Source organism: Haemorhous mexicanus, chromosome 12 (assembly GCF_027477595.1).
Source record: "Haemorhous mexicanus isolate bHaeMex1 chromosome 12, bHaeMex1.pri, whole genome shotgun sequence".
NCBI classification, from domain to species: Eukaryota; Metazoa; Chordata; class Aves; order Passeriformes; family Fringillidae; genus Haemorhous; species Haemorhous mexicanus.
The window spans coordinates 18,109,825-18,129,374 of record NC_082352.1 but is presented as its reverse complement, the minus strand read 5'-3'; the positions used below and the strand labels follow the sequence as shown (position 1 = coordinate 18,129,374).

At 40.8% G+C, this 19,550-nt stretch overlaps 1 protein-coding gene across 2 annotated transcripts in view; it reads right to left on the bottom strand.

Annotated features, from left to right (window-relative positions):
- The window catches only part of GAN (gigaxonin), a 40,087-nt gene that overhangs the window by 13,926 nt on the left and 6,611 nt on the right, over positions 1 to 19,550 (bottom strand). The window contains exons 2-10 of one of the 2 annotated variants that reach the window (XM_059857413.1): positions 12,468 to 12,582; positions 11,289 to 11,639; positions 10,619 to 10,836; positions 9,589 to 9,710; positions 8,972 to 9,091; positions 7,748 to 7,890; positions 7,251 to 7,387; positions 6,635 to 6,763; positions 583 to 692 (exon numbers count right to left, since the gene is read on the bottom strand). In XM_059857413.1, the coding sequence (XP_059713396.1) occupies positions 583 to 692; positions 6,635 to 6,763; positions 7,251 to 7,387; positions 7,748 to 7,890; positions 8,972 to 9,091; positions 9,589 to 9,710; positions 10,619 to 10,836; positions 11,289 to 11,639; positions 12,468 to 12,582 (1,445 nt within the window). Of the gene's footprint in view, positions 1 to 582; positions 693 to 6,634; positions 6,764 to 7,250; positions 7,388 to 7,747; positions 7,891 to 8,971; positions 9,092 to 9,588; positions 9,711 to 10,618; positions 10,837 to 11,288; positions 11,640 to 12,467; positions 12,583 to 19,550 lie in introns of those variants that run through there. The other variant, XM_059857414.1, reaches the window with a different exon arrangement.

Sequence of the window (19,550 nt, the reverse complement as noted above, 5' to 3'; positions counted from 1 at the left end):
ACTTAAACCCACCAAACTTGGAATTTTGTTTGCTTTTATTTTGGAGAAAGCCCTGCTACATACACACTCATATACATACACATGGCCACAAATGTCTTCCAAATCTCTTTTACAGAGCATGGCCAGATGCTGGCAGCTGCGAACTGAGAATATCTGATAGCACACACCTATTTAGTTGGGACTGAGAGCCAAGAGTCACTATCACATCCTTATGAACCACTGGAAAATGCCCCTAGAATGCAGAACTGCCTGTTTCCCACGGCAAAGACAGGAGCTACAACCTCAGGCACTAACAGGCCTTCTTACACTTAGATAAAAGCAGTAACACACTCTTAGTTTTGACCTCTTGCGGTCTTCAAACTAATCAACCAAATCAGGCCAATGCTCGCTGCACTGAACTTGTTACTGAAGAGGTCCAAAACCAACCTGTGTGTTTCTCTATGTCCAGCATAATCCCCTTGACCCACAGTGACAGAACAGTGTCCCAGCCTGTTATTCTTAAAATGTTCAGTCTCATCAGTGCCAAGTGTTGAACATTTTGGAAGGAAATTAGCATAAAGAGGTTTTTAGTCTGGTTCTGACCTGTATCGAGATCTCCAATCACGTATATGCTGGCTCCTATGGGCACAGCTCCATACACAAAAGAAGAGCTAGTTGGGATACATAGGTTCTGGTCATTTAGATAAATCCACCTGTAAAAATAACAATTGAAAAACAGGATTTGATTTTTAGAGCACATTTAAAAAAATAATCCTCAGTCTTTTTGCAGCTGTAATCTTTAACTCAAAAGCAGAGTGTACACATTTGTTATGTAAAGGGAATATTGTATAGTTTGGGATAGTCCTGGTTTCTCCCAGCCAGGAAAAGCATCTGATACGGCTGTATCCTGAAGTTGCTCAGTTTCCAGAATTGCTCCACTCATCTGTGTAATCTACCTATAATAAATTCTTCTTGCAGCCACACAGTGTGACTTTCTGGAAGAGAGCAGGCATGTTAGAGAGCCAACAACAGCAATGCCAGTCAATCTTCCCAACAGAGAAAATTTTAGGCAGTTTTGCCTTAAAATAATCTTTAAATTGTCTTTAAAATAAACACATATAAGTTTTAATGATCCATAGTAAGGGAAAAAACAAATTGCTATAGCAGAACCTTGTTATTAAGCAGTGTCTCCTCCATATAATTCTTCAATTTCTTTAATAGTGCTTTATCAGGGACAACAAATCCTTGCCTGCTATGAAGAATGCAGCACTTGGCAATGCTTAACTTCAAACAAGGGATAGAAGACTGGAAATCAAAGTGGTAATGGAATTTGGAAAAGAAATGTCCTTTATCTGGAATTGCCACAGACTTTCCCAATCTCATATCAGGCTCTTTTCAATCCCTTTCTAGCTCCTACAGTAATCTTGCAATTCCCCTGTGTTCACTGTAAGCTCAGGCTCATTTCAACACTACATCAGCTTGATCTTTCGACCTTGTGAAAAGCAGTTTTTCTTGTTGAAGCCTTAGGAAAACAGGTAGGGATGTACTCCTCATCCACGTGGGATGCTGGTTTATAAAGAGGTCCCAGGAGTTATCAGCATCTTCTCTGTGGTTCTGAAACAAATTCCTACAAAATGCTGCTGCACCTTTGCAGATGCTGTCACAGTTACCACACACAGACCCTGACATGTACAAATCAAGGCCATTTTAGGGGACTGCTCCTACACTTTTTATTAAATAATTTACAGAGAACATAAAGGTCTGAGAAACCTTTGAAAATTATCCCACATATTTTCATGGCCATACCACGTTAATTTGAAGGAAAAAGTTAGAAAATGCCCTCCCAGATACTGCTGATTTTTGAAAATTCTGCATCATCTGAACTCCTGATTCAGAAGTAAACCACTTCTGGCACTGAAAGAGATGCTGCTCCACATCAATTATCTTGGAGACAGAAATCAATTTTTAAAGGGCAAATGAAAGGATTGGCTGTCCATTATTTTGTCTGTGCTGTACACTGAAGGATTAACATTCTGCACAAAGCAAGGAAATGGTTTGTAGCTGTCACAGAGGAGGACAGATGAACTAAGGAGAGAAAAGGAGAAGTTCTCTACACAGGTTCAGAAGCTCTCACAGATCAAAACAACTTGCACCATATTTCATTAGCTACCTTCCCTTACTGTAGGAGGAGGGCACACTATTTTCAATTGCTTTTTAGCAGCAAGTGACCTAGAATTCTGAAAACTGAGTAAGTAGCAGAGAAATGCAGAAGGAAGACTGGATTATTATTCTTTTTTTTAAGTTCTAACTATAGGACCAGGTTAAGGAAGGGAAAAAACTCAAATTAGGAGTTTATCTACACTAGATACTCTGGGTTTTTGAGTTTAAATAAAAAAAACCTAAACCCATAGGGTGAGACCCAAGCATTTTCCTACTGTGTATCACCAAAGGACAGTATTAAAGTTTCTGTAGATGCTTGTGAAAATTCATCCTCAGGCTTTCTCAACGTGCATGCTTTAAAAAACAGGCAGCACTTTTCAGGAACACTCACAGCAGCTTTAGCAGTTAAAACTAGGAAGGAACAAAGACAGGAAGGGCAAGGGGTCACGTTTCATCAGAATTTGACTAAGCTCCAGCTTAATGTGGGTTGTGCCTGCTGTTTGAACAGTATGGAAAAAACACCATGACCAAAAATTCACAATCTTCAGGAATCTGAAAACAGTCCTTGGAACAGAACTCTTGCGTACTTCCCTGGGATGGCTCCACTGAAACCGAGTCCAAGAGGAGCAGGGGGAAGGCAAGTCCTGCTGCAACCAGGGGCAGAAGTGATGGCTCTGAAACTGGAACAGGCTTCCACCCAATTGAAAAACAGAAGGGAAGGAATCCTAATTTCTTTCAGTCTTAAAGTGAGACAAACAAAATGATCCATCCACACTGCAGTAGATAACGAGTGGGATGGGGGTAACTGCTTTATTTCCAAGTGGGAAGTAAATAAAGATGTGATACAGAGCCAACATTCCAGACTCATCACCTCAATATCACCCCAGCTGAGAAAGGAAGCTTGGAAATGAATGAAAATCCACATTCCTCTCATCTGACAGTGCTGTCAATCAGTGTTCTCATTACATTTGCATAAGCACTTGCTTTTAATGAAATTCCTGCACACTGACTGGAAGTATGTTGCTAATTACACATACTATGTTACAAGACTGTTTAGCTCACTAGTTATATGCTGCTGAAAGCTCTTCCTTATTTCCATGATGTTCCAGTAGCAAAAAGAACATTGTAAAGGATATTTTACCAAAGTAGTGCAGCTGAAAATTCTCTCTCACTTTTATCCCCCTTAGTAGCTGCAAATTTTTGTAATTCTTTTCTGAATCATGAGAAGAAGGAAGAAATCCTACCCCACTTAGAGAGCACCAGGGAAAGGCAGCAGTGGCCATACACCAGCAGATCTTGCAAAGAATCCTGAAGTCAGCTTGGGCTATATTAAATATTTCCAACCATCCGCAAAGAAAAGAAAAAACCTGAGTGTGTACAGACATCATCCAATTCTCCACTCACCTACATGGTGCAAAAAGTGTATTATAAATTATGAACTCTGGTAGAAAGTCTGACCCATCAAGGTCTTGAGAATGTATTTAAGACTTCCTGCTTTTTATGGAGTAGACCAGCACTGGATCACTGAGTGAAGGATACCTTCACATTTCCATTTTCCATTTCCACATTCATTAAATCTGTTTTTAGCTTGATCAATATTTAAAAAAACAGAATACAATGCACACAAAGCTCAATCTATAGACTTTGAAAAAATATCTACATCCTACAAAAACCCTGCAGTCTGACATACAGCTTTTTCTATCTTTGGGTTCACTTAAATCCACTCATGCACATGACTCTAAAGACAGCCTGACAAAACATTTATTAATTGAAAAATCTCAGTTACAGCAGCCCTTCAAGTATGAGAATTATTTCCTACATTACCCTGTTCGAATTGCATGTGGACGCTACTATTTTGTCTCACTTCATTTATTCTATTACTTGTTTATACAGCACAGCTTAACAGGAGTCTCAATGTTTATTTTTTTGCTAGTGTGAAGATCTCAGCATATCCCCAGTCTTTGAAAAGTCTGCGTCATGGTTAAGAGTAACAATTTTGAAAGACTCTGCACTGTGAGTTATTTTGGAGTAAGCTGCTGTCAAAGTAAATAATATTAAACAAGTCTAGTCCTTCAATCCAATTCAAGCCAGAATTATGGCAGCTTACATGAATTAATATGTTTATATACTGATGTGAGTACATCCTGAGACATTCACTCTGGAGTAAAACCTGTAACTCAGACACTCAGGCTCTGGGTGCCTGGCATGATGCTCGATCCTGTGCTCTGGCAATGAGGCCTGAGGCACATATGGAAATTTGTGCAGATGACAAAGGTGTGCACTGCTGCACGTACCCCAGAACCAACACCATCCCACAGCTGAACTCACAGACCAGAGTTCTCTGCATCCACAGAGAAAGTGCACACAATAGAGTTCTTCACTCCCTTAAAAACAGCTGGAAAAGCCCACAGCTCACTACAAAGTATTGGCAAGTAATTTTTTAAAAAGTCACTCTGAATTTTGGTTTGAGACTGCTAGAATTGATCTGCTACACAGATCTCTGAGGGTACTGAAACTTGGGATAACTGACAGACCCTGGAGCTGAGTGCTGGAACATAACACAGAGACACTGCACCCTCTTCTGGCTACATCACCCCTGGGCTGAGCTGGGGCCTTTTAAACCCTGGGAGCAGCTGCCACCATCCCAACCTTCCCTGGTCCTCAATCTCCACAGGAACACCCCAAACCTGTGCCCTGCCTGCAGGTTCATGCTGAGTTAAATTTCCAAGCTCAGACTGGGCAGCAGCAGAGCAGAAAAGCAAAGTCTGGTATCTCAGCTGTCCTCCCCACGTGCCTCCTCCATCAGCTCCATCAGTCAGCTCTGCAGCCTCCCCTGCTCCGTGCCAGCACAGCCCTCACACCACACAGAGAGCACTCAGAGCAGCTGGGGCAGCTGCAGTTTTATCACTGCTCCACTGGGATCCTGCAAGGTCTGAGGGATGCCACCAAGCAAGGACACAAAGCCATGCCACTGTGGCAGGTGTAGCTGCTGCAGTCAGCAGGTGGCACCATGGCAGCACCCAGGCTGGGCTCCCCCAGCTCCCCAAACTCCACTTCATGGAAGCTCAACCTGCATCAACCAGTGAAACAGGTTTGCAGCCACCGCTGAGGAACCATGAGCTATAACCTTCTGAAGAACAGAATCAGGCTGGAAATAGCAAGTAGGAGAGAGGGGAGCAGTTCTTTCCACAGTTCTTTACCTTTCAAAGACCTCTTGCAAAACATTAATAAATTTCTGCCATTTCCCCAGCCTCCAGAAGGCTAGCAAACACTAAGGGAGCATCAGCAGCAACAGCCCCTCTGATCTGTCTGCTTCTTTTAACCAATTTAAAGGATGTTTTTCTTCAGCTTCATTTGATTATAGCTAGTTTAGACATCACTTTGAACAACAGAGAAGACCTCTTCAACCAGAAATTAAAGTCTCTTTACAACCATATCTTGCAAGAAAATTATATAATGAATTTACATCTACTGTTCTATTTTTGTGTCCTTTTATACAGGTCACTGTCATAAATCAGTCTTGATCTTCTAATAAAGACATGCTAATCTCCTTCACTTGTCAGCAAGCCTTGAAACATCTGACCACAAAGTCTTTCTAAAATTTAATTTGTGAAAGAAGAATAATCCAATTTACTGTTATATGCAAGAAAAAAGTCACTGGAGGAACCAGGCTTGTAAGTTATGACTGGAGAACAAGGTGACTAAACAAAAAATTCAATGTAAGGTAACATTTTGAATGGTTACCACATATAATAGGGTGGATTGCACTACCAGAGCCAAGAGATAAGAAATGAACTAATTGGCAGCAAATTCAAAAGAAACAGAGGGAGATGAGCCATGCAGTGTGGTGAGGTGCCTGTGGGATGTATAGCATCCATAGTGTCTCTCCTATAGCAAAAGCCTACACAGGTGCCATCAGCTATAAATGCTTGGAACAGAAATGCATCAAATTTCTTATCTCTAGTTTAGGATTTCCCTAAGCTGCAAATCTTTGGAGACAGGATTGGATCATGAAGAAATATCCCTGTATTGGATCACGAAGAAATATCCTCCCTGTATGGAGGAATGTACATACATACACTCCTCCATAGAACCATGGCATCATTTAGGTTGGAAAAGACCTGTAATGAGCACTCAACAGGGAGCTGTGGGCACCAGTAGGGGTGGGGACAGCAGTACCCTGCACTTGGGGAAATTACAGAGTGCAGGGCAAGAACCACAAACTCCCTGTGTGACCAAGGTGCTTCTCCTGTCCAGGGCCACTCAAGACCCACACAGTGGCTCCAGGGCTTTAGGCTTGGCATGTTAGAGGGAAAAGTGGAGTGGATGAGCCTTCAGTAACAGCCAAACTGGGTGACAAAACTTGAAATGAGCAACAGACACATGGCACAGACCTCATGTGAATCAGAGTGCAGGAACAAGGGGTGAGGGAGCAGGCAGATGACTGGATGGCAAGTTATTGTCTATTGTCTATGTTTAGAGCTGCAGCAGTTACCTTTTAAACTCATCATGATAAAATTCTGATTTGCACGTCACCATCTCACTGGCTTGGCTGTCGTCACGACTCCTGACCCCACCAAATACATAAAGCTCAGAGGCAACTCCACAGGCCACTGCCCCAAATCTGAAAATCCAAACAGGGAAAAATTATTAATGCCATGTATCAAAACCCTTTTGCATACCCCTCTAAACTGTCTTCATCTTTTACTCTTTTATTTATTTGTACACGCAGATCCCTTAAATATCAAACAAGATGAGTCATGGATATTAATTGTAAGCACCTAATTCAGATCACAAAAAAAAAAACAACCCAGTAAAAATATTTGTCTCTAAAAATATTGTGAAGTACCAATTGAACTATAATTTCTTGTTTTCACTTTGCATCAGGGAACTAGTGCTTGTAACATCAGGGCTATGTTTCTACAAAGTTTGTATTTATTGCTTGGATGCTTGCCTTTACTCAGCCACATGTTAACTACAGGCCACCATGACTCAGAAAGACCTGGTGAGATTCATCAGCCATCTTCTCAGATTCATCAGAAAAAGGACACTTTCCTCCCCTCAGAGGGTTGGAAAAGCCATCTAGTCCTCTCACTTCCATTTTCCCTCACCTCCTCTCTTTGAGAGGACAGATTGCTGTCCACTGCTGAGTCCTGGGGTCATAACACTCCACAGATTCAAAGAGTTTTCCATAGGAGCCTCCACCCATTGCATAGATTTTCTTCTTCATAGCTGCATAGCAGCCAATCTTATGGAAAAAAAAAAAAGAAAAATATATCTGAAATGACACACAAATGCAGTATTGAGAGCTCAGAGCTGTCTATACACACACACACACACACACACACACACACACAGAAGCATCTGGGTTGCCTATACCCCATGTCAAACAATGCAAGGCATAAAAATGCTCAGGCACAGTTTTGTTTTGGTGTATAAAGAGAAGAAGCTGCATACACTCATTTCATTTTGAGACTATTTGCTACAGCTTCTACTTGAAGGAAAAGATTAAAATACATATTTTTATACATATACACACACACACATAGATACATATATCTGCATTGACTATTTAACAAGAAGCAACACAATAAGATGTAGTTTTTACCTTTCTAACCATGGTCAAGTCTGGCTGCTTGGTCCAGGTCCGGCTATAAATATCATAGCTCTCCATAGAGATCAGCTCCCTTTCACCATCCTCACCTCCCAGAATATACAGAATCCCATCAATCTCTACCACACCAAAATTATGTCGTGCCTAAGGAACATCAATAAAGTCAACATTGAAAAACCTAACTGCCATTTTGAATAAATGAACATAATCTTATTTTTCAGAGTATCTGTCTGCAAAGTGCTATTGCTATTATGCCTGGCTTTTGTTTTCTTTTGTTTTTTTTTTTAACGGTGAAGTCCTATACTTCATAAGCATAAGATTATTAATTTAATCAATTAAACAAAACAAAGGGTATCAAAAGGGAAAAAAAAAAGAAGGAAAAGCAGAGTAGCAGAAGCCAAAGAGACCACACAGAAATCTAAGAACAGACCTTAGCCATATTTCAGTTCCCATAGTGGTGGTCTCCACAATGAAGCTGTTGCTTTCAGGTCTCTCTAGCAGCAAAGCCTGGACCTATTCTCTGTGCAAAGGCAGCTCTTCTATTTTGTATGTATGAGCCCAGCTACCCCTCAATCTCACAGCAAACATATCACAAGCAGGAAATTTAATGCATCATAACTAAAATTGTAGTCAAATCTACATGCCTTTGTCAACCAGAGATTGCAAAGAGGAAAAACCTGTGGTAAACAACTTCTTAATAAACACCCTGTGCTGATTTACAAAGATAAAAACACAGGTGTATTAACAATGTATGTTTACAAATAACAAACTGTTACTTTTTGATGGAATGTAATTATGAAGAAGGAAGCATTAACTCAAACCAAACCTAAATATGTCTGTGCAAGCCAAGTTCTGTATGTTGGCCAGTCCTCTGTCCATCTTTTCTGCACAGTCCGATCCCTTTGTCCATCTCAGAGGTCTCTTGTTTTAGAAGGCCAGTACACGCAGAACATTAAGTATACTACAGGACTGATTCATTATGAAATTCCTGAAATTTTGTAGTTCATCTTACAGTTAGCTCTTCACCAATTGTTTAGTTTTTCCAGATCCAGCAGTCAGCATCAGACCACAAGAACAACAGGATATAAACAGAAGTCAGTCTGTAGCATGATTTTGAATGTGTAAGATGCAAGCGACTGGAGATTCAGAATAAAATTTTGCAGAAGAAAAGGAACATTTTGCCAAAGTAAAAACTTAAATCCCAACAGTTAGATAGAGATCTTGCCTCATGCATTGGTGGTAAGGAACTCCATGAATTGGTGTCTGGATCATATTTCTCTCCAGAGCTTAGCGTTCCCTTGTTTTCATCCTGACCACCAAGCACAAATAAAAATCCTTCTGTAAAACAAAATGTAACATGATCTTAAGAACAGGACTGTCAAGAAGAGGACTCACACCTGCACACTGAGCAAAACAAAATGACTGGTGAGCTGTATTCTGGAATTCACCAAGAGATCCAGACCAGTCACAGGTCAGACTCTGGACTGGAGAAGGTAAAGCACATACTTACATCTGACTCAAGTCTGCCCCTGCAGATACCCTTCAACATATTCAGTGATGCAGCAACTAAAATTTATTTAAAACATGAAATACTCCTGGAGAGACAGATGTAGCAGATTCCCACAAAATGTTGCAGGAATAGGATTTTAAGACACTCAGATGACAGGGATTTTCACAGAATCAAGTACAGTTTTGGGCAGACAAAGGGGAAGCATGAAATAACCCCAGTGCAGTCAGTCTTGAAGAAAATATATTATTATAAGCTGTATCTCAGATTTTGAGGCACTGGTAAGTTTTCATAACATTGACTTTACAAAGATGAAGTTCCCCTTTACCTGCTGACAATACTCCATGATTGATCCTTGGAATACTCATAGGAGCAAGTTCAATCCAGAGCTGTCTATTGGGATCATAAAGAGGACACATACACCGCATCACTGAGGTTGGTTTCCGTGATCTGAACACAGGGTGGGGAGGGAACAAACAGAAACAGAAAGACAAAGACAGAGTTTTACGAGTTCACTGTTAACAGCTCGTGTCCAAAGATGGCTTGTTCTTGTTTTCCTGTATATTCATCACGTGGCATTTCCCTGGTAAGGAGAAGATCCCCAAACCAAACATGTAAATTGAGTTTGTACAGACTTGGAGACATAAAAAGCTGATTCACTTCATTCCTACTGTATCTGCCTGTAACTTTTTTTATGAACTTTGAATGAGCTAAGAAGAACTGATAGAGTATTAGTAATGTCTGAGTAAAGTGATTCCCAAACTGACATGCAAAATGTTATCTGAGTGGTTTACTACACTTTTATAAAGAACTAACATATAAATGCTAAATTTATTTAACAGAACTGAGCCCTCCCTTCTGCTCCAGGGGGTACTCAAGAAAAGAAAGGGATTATTGTGGGGAACAGGAATTTTCACCTTATCTCAGATGCACCAATAATGACTATTTTTTTTTTTGGAACCACATCTCTTATAAACAAAACAGTTTAAAGCACATGTTCATTACTCCTAAGTTTTGTTAGAGATGCTTTTCAGATCATCAGAAATTATTCTGTGTTTAAGTCTATTCAGTTTAAAAAAATCTAGCCAACACTTACTGAACAAACAACCCTACTCAAACCCTACTACATGTTGAATGTCAGAAACAAAATAACTATTTATTGCTGAATAACAATTTATTGCAAAATAACTATTTATTGTTAAATCACCCCCAAAGGTATTTTAGGTGTGTCTGACCAACCTAAAACAAACTGAAATGACAGAGTAACAAGCAATAGGTGCACACATTCCCTGCACTCTGTGTTTTCAGAGTGGTGAGTGCTGGCACAGTGACCAGCTGTCATGCCACCGCACACTTACACTCTCTCTTCGCCCCCAACGGTCACGATGCACTCGGAGTAGCCCCGGGGCTTGAAGGAGGCCAGCATGGCCTCTCCCTGCTGCGGGGGTGTCAGGGGGATGTTGTTGCACTCCTTGACGATCTCGCGCACCAGCGGCTCGCTCATCATCTGCTCGCGCAGATACGCCGCGTCCAGCCCCGACACCCACACTGCCGACATCACATCCTTCATGTGGACCTGGGGACATGCACGGACACAAAATCACCCCCAGCACGGAGGCACCCGGACATGCAGATGCTTCTGTGCTTGGCAAATACTTGAGAGTCTCTGATACTGGCAAGTAATAAACTATACAAGAGAGTGTTAGTAAGAAAATGCATCAAGTCCTCGAAGTTTCTCTATAAACATGCTACTTGCTTTCCCATCATCCAAACAAGATTATATCATCAAATGTCAAAATGGTGCCTTTTTTTTCTTAATGCCTATTAAATAATGAAGGCAGCAGATAATATATCATCCACACAGCTTTGACCCTTTTACTGCAATGCTGTGGTCTGCACTTCAGGCAAAATTCAATAAATTCTGTAAGATTAGCCCTGAAAGAAACAGATCTATTTCAAGCGCCCACTGATTAGAATGAACACTCCAATTTGTGACATGTTCAAAAACAAACATTTGGATGTCCTGACCTTTCTGGATTCTGAATCATGAGAAATCCACCTAATCACCGCTTCAAAGACGTATCTTTCGTTTCCAACATTGAGCTTTTCCATCGACAGTACTTCTTTCAGTTTTTGAGGAGTCAGTTCCAAGAATTCCTCTGTGCTGCTGACATCTCGAAAGTGAGTTTCCAGATACTCTGAGGCAAGGTAGTGAACATGATGCAAACAATAGTGCAGTGCAAAGTCCCGAATACCAATACAGTTCTCAGCAGCTATGCAACCTTCTAAAAACTCACAGCAGAGAGTTTTTAAGTCTGTAAGCAGCAGGAGATCAGCTGCCTGTACCACATCTTGGATAGTTTCTTCATTTAGCCTGATCTGCAAGAATTAATTTAGAAGTTATAGCTACTATCACTCATTTGTTCCATGACATGCCCGCATTCATTACACTCACTCTCAGTGGCTGAAAAAATGAGTATTAATGCCAGTGTAAGAATCAGGAGAAACTGATATGACTGCTAACCACTAATTAATTAACATAGGGTTAGAAAGGCATTTGCTTGACAGAAGGTGTGGAGCGGAAATTTTGATAAGTTCCTGAAGTAACCAACCATAAAATTGCTCATCTCATCCGGGAACCTAAAATGAGTTTTGCTGTAATACATAAATCATTTTTTTAAACACACATGCAGGAATTAATTTCAAGCCAAATCTGTCTTTTCATTTTCTGCTGAAAGCTAAACTTGTTCACCAATCAGTCTGGTTCCAAATAAACTGGACACAGCAACTTGAATTCCTGCTAAGGCTCCTGGCAGGCAGATCTGACAAGAGGCCAGAGAGGTGGGCACGAGGGGCAGGGTGCCTGCTGTACTGTAACCCTCAGTGATGGGATCTCCATCTTCATGGCTACCAAAGTAGTCCTCTGTCACAGCTGACAAACACTGCCTGTTTTAAAGCAGGTTACTGAAGGTAGCCACCCATTTTAATACAAGGATTTGACATTGACTCTAAATCTTAAAGTCCTCCCCTGCTGCACAAGAAGAGGAGACAACTCCTGCAGAGCCTACTGCTCTGCTTCATATGCACAGTCTCACTCTGCAGAAGTTTTATCACAAAGCTTTAAATATCTTTCAGGATAGCAGTATTAAAACTCAAGTTATTTTGCCAAATAGTCCAAGTGAGGTTTAGGGTTTTTCAATACCATACCTGCCCACTGAAGATGTAGTCTAGTATCTCTTTCATGATATCAACAGATATCCCTTCGAGTTCAATCTTGTACGTTGAGCCATCATCCTTTGGAGGATTGTAATTCAATTTTGTTCTAAGAGAAGAGAAAAGAAAAAGAACAAAGTTCAAAATCTGGGCATTGGTCAGTTTCTGAAGAATCTGAGATCTCAGAATATGGATGTCTTGAGCCACAACAGGGATGTTAAAACCTTTCAATGTGATGGAAAAACTGTCCCTGAATTAGCATGTAGGTATGGCCTCTGATACTGCTCATCACATTTCCAAACTGAACAAATCTGTCAGCCTTGCAAACTACCCAGGCCATCAAAGAGCCAAAGTATGTTTTATCCCAGCTCATTCATCACAAGCATTCAAAAACTTCACTCAGACCTTCCAACAGAACAGCAGCTCTGCTGACAGATGAAACACAAGAATTTGCTTTGATAAAGGTGGAAAATAACCCAAAGCAAAACAAAAACAAAACTTTTTTTACCAAGGAAGAAATAATTAGTTAGCAGATGTGATCAGAATATTCACTGGCAGCACAAACATTTGGATTGCATTACCATTTTGTGTAGTTTATGATGTTATCAGCCTAATGCTATGCCTGGCTGTAACCAAGCCATGCACTCACAGTTGCAGGGAACAGCCCATGTGCTGCTCAGCAGAGCTTTAAATATTCATCTACATCAGTGGACACTTCACTTACAAGCCATTTCTTTAAACATACCAGGAGCACTGTGATGTGCCTGTGAATAGAATGGTAGAGGCTAGGGGAAAAGGTGAGGAAGTAATAATAGCACAGCAGATACTTTGCTTTCCACCAGCTGTCACTGCAAACACTTCTTCCAGGAGAGACAACTTTAAATGTTCAAAAGGGAGCAGCATCCACCAGTTTGGTGCCAACAGCCACAAGAGCTAATAAAAGATCAGTTTTTAACATATTTTTCCACATTTTGGTCAATGAAGAATACATTATATAAAGACAAGAAAGTTTGTTTCCCTACTTCTGTGTATATAAAGTGACCTACATCTATACCACAGCCCTCTAAAATAAAAGCTTTTACAACTTTTTAACATTCATTTGAATATATCCTTAGATAGAATCAGTTTCTTAATGTGAAAAGCTGTGGCTTTGCTAAGCTGAAAGTGTCCAGCCTCCTGCTATCCACACTCATGCTAAGCAAATACATAAATAGGTCTTAGCTAAGGGCAGATTCTGTCTCACTTACTCATATCGGAATAAATTAAGTTTCTCACAAATTAAGCTGTACCTCACATCAAATAAAACCTTAGTCTGTAAGGAGCTATTTTTAAGTGTGAATAAGGGCAGTAATTTTAGCCCTTTAGTTCATCATACTTGTGGTCCTGGCTTCACATTCCTTTTCTACTCTGCTGAACACCCGGAGATAGCGGTGCCCATACACCAGGGCTGGAGCTGCTTCACCCTGTCTGCACAGCACCTGGCACAAGTTACAATACAAATAACAACAACAACATCATGGCGTGGGTTAGGAAATTGGTTATTTCCTAACACCTGGAAGGAGATTAGGAAAGTGATGTGACTCCCATTAAAGCGCATGCTGCAAGAGCAGACACTGATTTACAGTTTGTCAGCTGAAAACTCCTGCCCCAAATGTACATTTCCAGCAGAATGTACAACGTGTACCTCAACCCGAGCCATCCTTGCCCAGGTGCAGTGTGCATTTTCCATGTCTAAAGCTCCAAACAGAGCATATACACACAGGGCAACGTGCCTTTAGACTTCTGACAGACCAAAGGCTTCTTTACACACATTTTCAAATCTATCCAAACTACCTCCACTTACACCTGAGCTCTGGGATTCTTGGTTTGTAACAAAAGGCACTTCTGGATTCCTAGGATGAAACTGTGTTTTCTTTTAATTTAACATAAAATGTATCAAGGTTCACAGCGTCTGGCTTCCTTCAGCAGAAAAGACAGCTGGGCGATCCCTGGATCTCACATGAGTCAGGTACCTGTAAGTAGCTGTTATGATCAAATACACAGCAGTACCTACACACAACCTGGGGTGTCCAACACATTGAGGGGCTTGAAACAGGTCCAAGGCATACAATAAGCATGTTGATGCCAGCACTAATGGGGAGATTAGGGAAAGGACTTGTGCTATTTATCACTAACTTTCATCTTAGCATCACCTGTACACACCCAAGCTAAATCACCTTATTGCGTGGACTTTATACTGACGCCTCCTGGTAACAAGAAAGTGTTGTTCAGAGTTTTTGGGTCTTATCAGGGTAGATGTTCTAATTACTGTGTACTTTTTCAGGCATCAACAGTTTGTGAGCTTTAAAGAAATTACCTAGGCCCTAATGCAAGGCCAAAACACGAAGCCAAAGCAGAAGAAGAACCTTGAGAAGAAATCAAATTACTTCAAAGTTACAGACATTCGTATCTAGGCAAACATTCATCTTATGCAAATGCTTCCCAGTTCAGATTAAGTTTTGTTCCTATCATCTGTCATGGGAAGCAATAGTGACCCATCGGTCACATGATTTTAATTTGTTGGTTAATAAAATATATGGTTATTAATTTCACTACAAGTACTTCTGAGCTATGCCAAGAGAGCAATTCCCAAAGGCAGCTGGAGGTACTTCTTGTTACTCACATCAAAACTGCAGGACAGCTACTGGCTGTTGGGAAGAGGGGAGGAAAAATATGATGCAAGGACATTTAACCAGGTCTGGGGCTGGAAAAGTTAAGGGGAAAAAAAAAATCATGAGTCCAAATGGAAAGAAAGCTGAAGGAGGAGAGAAAAGTAGGAGGTGTGCAAGCAGAGGGCAAGGAGCCACATCTCCTCTTGCATCACCCAGCACCAGCTGTGACCTGCACCCACACCTCGCCTGCAAACTGAGGCCTGGGCATCCCTGTCATAACACCAGAGACAGAACGAGAAAGTTTCCAAACATATTTGTTCCCAGTTCAGAAAGAAAATCTTAAGCAGAGGCTTTCCAATCTGTCAGCATCCCAGAATGATGATGCCTTCTTTCTGCCATCCTCCTCCTCAGGGTGATTTACTCAGCCTGTGATTTGTGTGGCTGAGAGCTGGAAGTGGCAACCAGCAGCCCAAGGTGCAGAGATGGGCCAGCTGCAGCACAGCTGCTTCTAAACCAGGCATGTGACAGCTTCCTACTGAGGACAACATTTCTAATTACTTTAAAAGCACTCCAAGCTGCCAAACCACAGCTGAAAAGGCTGCCTCTGTCTTCCTTAATTCAGATGGAAGACCAGAACATCGAGATCTAGAAGGAAATAACCCTCCCAGCCAACCAAAACCCCCATGAATTGGGAGCAGAGCACAGCAAGACAGAGCTGGAGGAAATGAAACAAGGCAACTTCTTCATCCTGTTTTCTCAAGTAATTTAATTTTGAGCAACTTGACTCCATACATGTTTTAAAACAATAATTTCCATTTTTTAATTAAGATCATGATTGCAAGCTGAAATTGCTTCCAGTAACATTAAACTGTTCCCTAAATGCTCAACATCCACCCCAACATCTTGTGCCTCGTCAGGAAAACTGCTGGCACACACAACACCTTGAGCCAGTGGCATAAGAACAAATGGGTTGATGTTGTGTTTTGATGTTGTCTGTGTGACAAATTTAGAATCTGCTGTTCCACATCACTTAAGGAATACAATCCTAATGAGTCATCTGAAATGCTCTACATGAGGCAGAATGAGGATAAAAATTCCAGGACCTCTTCTGTATAGGTAAGCAGTATAAGTAAGGTGAATGCTCAAAATGAAAACACAGGCTCAAGAATTGATGTTGATACTGCTAGGAACAACAATTTACATCTAATGACATAAAACAGATTCAAATAATAAAAAAAAACCCCACAAGCAAAAAGCAAAACAACAGGTAAATTAAGACTGTCCACAGCTCTTATTAAAATTAGGATGGAACTTCCAACTTACTGTTATTTTAAAAGAGCAAAACAAATCAAAGCACACCCAATACTGCTGACCTTACAGTCAATCCCTGTGAAAGCACTGTTGTGGGACAGTTAAGATTTACAAGAAGCAGATTGAAAAAAAAATCCACGCGTCTGAAAACTTGGTTTTCTTACATTTTAGAGCTGAAAGTTTATAGGAGGGGAATAATCATTTTTAAATACTCAACTAGACAAGACAACAAACAAAATGAAAATTCATATAAAGAACTTGGCCACCACCACTCCACTTGCTTTCCTGAGTCAGACATAATTTTGTGGGAATATTTTCATCTTTGAAATCTCTGCCTTATCTGTAAACTACTAAGAAAAGACAACTGATGTGTTTTTACAATGGTCACATAAGTTATACAGAGAATAAGAGCACAACTCTAGGAAAGCTTTAATCCTTGGAGTGCTGGTATATTGGAACCTAAACAAATAAAGAAAACACCTGTCTGCAAAGACTGTGCCTACCAGAATGCTCCAGACCACATTCACCACAAGCAGGTTGTTGATATTTACAGTGAACAGCCATCAAAAAATCTGGGAAACAAGAAACAGACACTTTGGGTTTGATGCTTTGCAACACAAAACTTTTACCTGCTCTCACGTCACCACAGTGCAAACAGAGTTTGCTGACCTACTTACACTGCAGGGTGTCAGGAACCAGACAAGAGGGAGACACTTGTCTTTTGGAGAGGAGCTGTCTTCCCAAATTAATGATTTTGCACTAGATTAGCCATTAAGGGCTGGTCTACACATGTTTCGCCAGTATTGCCACACTAGCAAACTTTAATATTCAAGTAGCAAAGCTGTCCTTCAAAACAGAAGGGCAATAAAATTGGGTTTGATGATTTATCCTTTACCGGCACCAGTGTTTTGGCCTTCTCCAGAGAGCATCAGCATTTTAAAATGAAGTTGGACCTCCAACAAATTGTTCCAGCAAAGACATGCACCAAACCTAAAACATGCTCACAAGGATGACTCAGTCCCAAAAATGACAAGTGAGTACTTGGAGATTTTGCATCACTAAGGAGAAAACAAAAAAAATCTGCTTTTGATGCAAACACAAGGTCAATTTAGTCTCCTGGTCTAGGCTTCCTTATGTAGGTTTTAGTCTTTCAAGTACAAGCTTTCCATGGTAAATCTAATTAAGTCCCAGTTAGGATTGACCATTTTAATGGTGAAGTTTTTCATTTGTCTGCCTTTATCCCTGCAACACTTTCTCCCATAAAGGCTGGTCTTTCTACGTGCAAAAAACTCCTTAATAATCACATTATTAAACAGGTCAGACATAAAAACATGATGCAGCAGTTCACTCCACCCACTGCCCTCCTCCAAAAAGATATTTTACAACCAAATCAGAAGGTTTCCTTTGAGGTCGCACCCTGGCCTTTAGCACCACACATAAAAGTCAGTCCTCACCACACCCTGCAAAGGGTGCCAGCTCTCAGAAGATTTTGGCTATGCCTCTCCTGTGTCTCTCTCCTTAAGATTATCTCTAACTCCAACTTCAGATCTCAAGGCAAACGAGTCCATTTAACAGCTCAGCACAAAAACTTGCAGAAGTTGCTTTGTTTGCTTTAAGAAAAACAAAAACTATGACATATAACTTATTTTTTTCAACTATTGAAAAGTTTAAGTCAGGCAAAAATGTGGCTCCATCCCTTTCCATTAGAAAAGGAACAAGGCAATTGCTTCAACAGCAGCACAGGGGACATGTACAGGTCTCATGGGCTTTGCTCAATGAAGAGCTTGTTTACCATGAAAATCTGAAATTACCCTGATTACACTGAGCTCATCCAGAGCAAGATTGTAATCTAAATTGGAAATCTACCCTCAACCAAAGTGTCTTGCCTAAACATGTGAGTTAGCCCTAAGTAGATGGAACACACGCTCAACAAACTGTGCCCAAGGATGGACCCTGGCAGTTCTCAGCAGCACCAAGGACCTGATGGTTCATTTCACTTTGACTTTCTTTAGCCAGCACAGAAAACAACCAAGCAACTGCACCAGCTGAGCTTGCAAACAAGTCACACACAAGCCATGCAGATCAGCTGCTGGGCACCTGTGGTTCTGCACCCTGTGCATGCCACAAAGCACAGCTCAGGCTCATCTGTGATGTGGTGGAGCACACCTGGTTCAGCAGTCGCTGCTCACCTGTGACAGAAACACCTGCTGGGTTTAGAGAGGTGGTTTGGGTTTGGTTTTCTTCTGCTCCACTCAACTCCACTCACTGAACTGATGATTCCCAGCAGGGTCACATTTTTTAGGTAGCAGTTTGGAATCAGGACTTCCTCAGAAAAACAAGGGAAGACATTTTTCAAGTTTTAAGCCAAGAAATGAAGAGTGTCTTACTTGAAATATATCTTCTTCAGATTAACCCCACTTTTAAACTTGTTAAAAATGCTTTTTTAGAAGAAACAAGTACAGTATTATACAGTACCCATGCTGCTAAATTTGCTGTTAAATATATTTAAGAAACACAATGCTGTACAGCATGTATGTGTCTAATAACCCAAATATTCCTGTATTATTATTTAATTAATTTAATTTTATTTCATTTTATTCCTGTAAATATTATTATTTAACAAAAGCCAATAGATCTGCTGGGAAAACTTGGATTAACCAGGTTTTTATACCTCACTTATCCTTACAGCACATGGGAGCAATAAGCAACAGATCTGGAGAAAGATTTTCATAATTGATGGTAAGCATGAAGTCAAATGGACAAAATTATAAGTGCATGAGTAGTGTTGTGGAACAGCTGGAAGATGTTTGGAATCCAACTGAGGGAAGCACTGGAATTCTGGATATGCCCAGAGCTGGAAAACACAGATCTGCAAGACTTTCACAGAAAGCAATGCCACAGCCAAGATGAAAAAGGAACCAGGAACATGGATTTCATCAGCACGGGAGTCTCCAGCACAGAGCACTCCCCATGTCCATAAACAAGAGCTGCACCAGGCAGCCCACATCATGCAGGGGATGTAAACCAACATGCCTGAGGACATAAACCAGCCACCAACCACATGGTGCTAAGGACATACTTCCTTGATAGGGACAAGAACTTTCAGAGCTGTGCA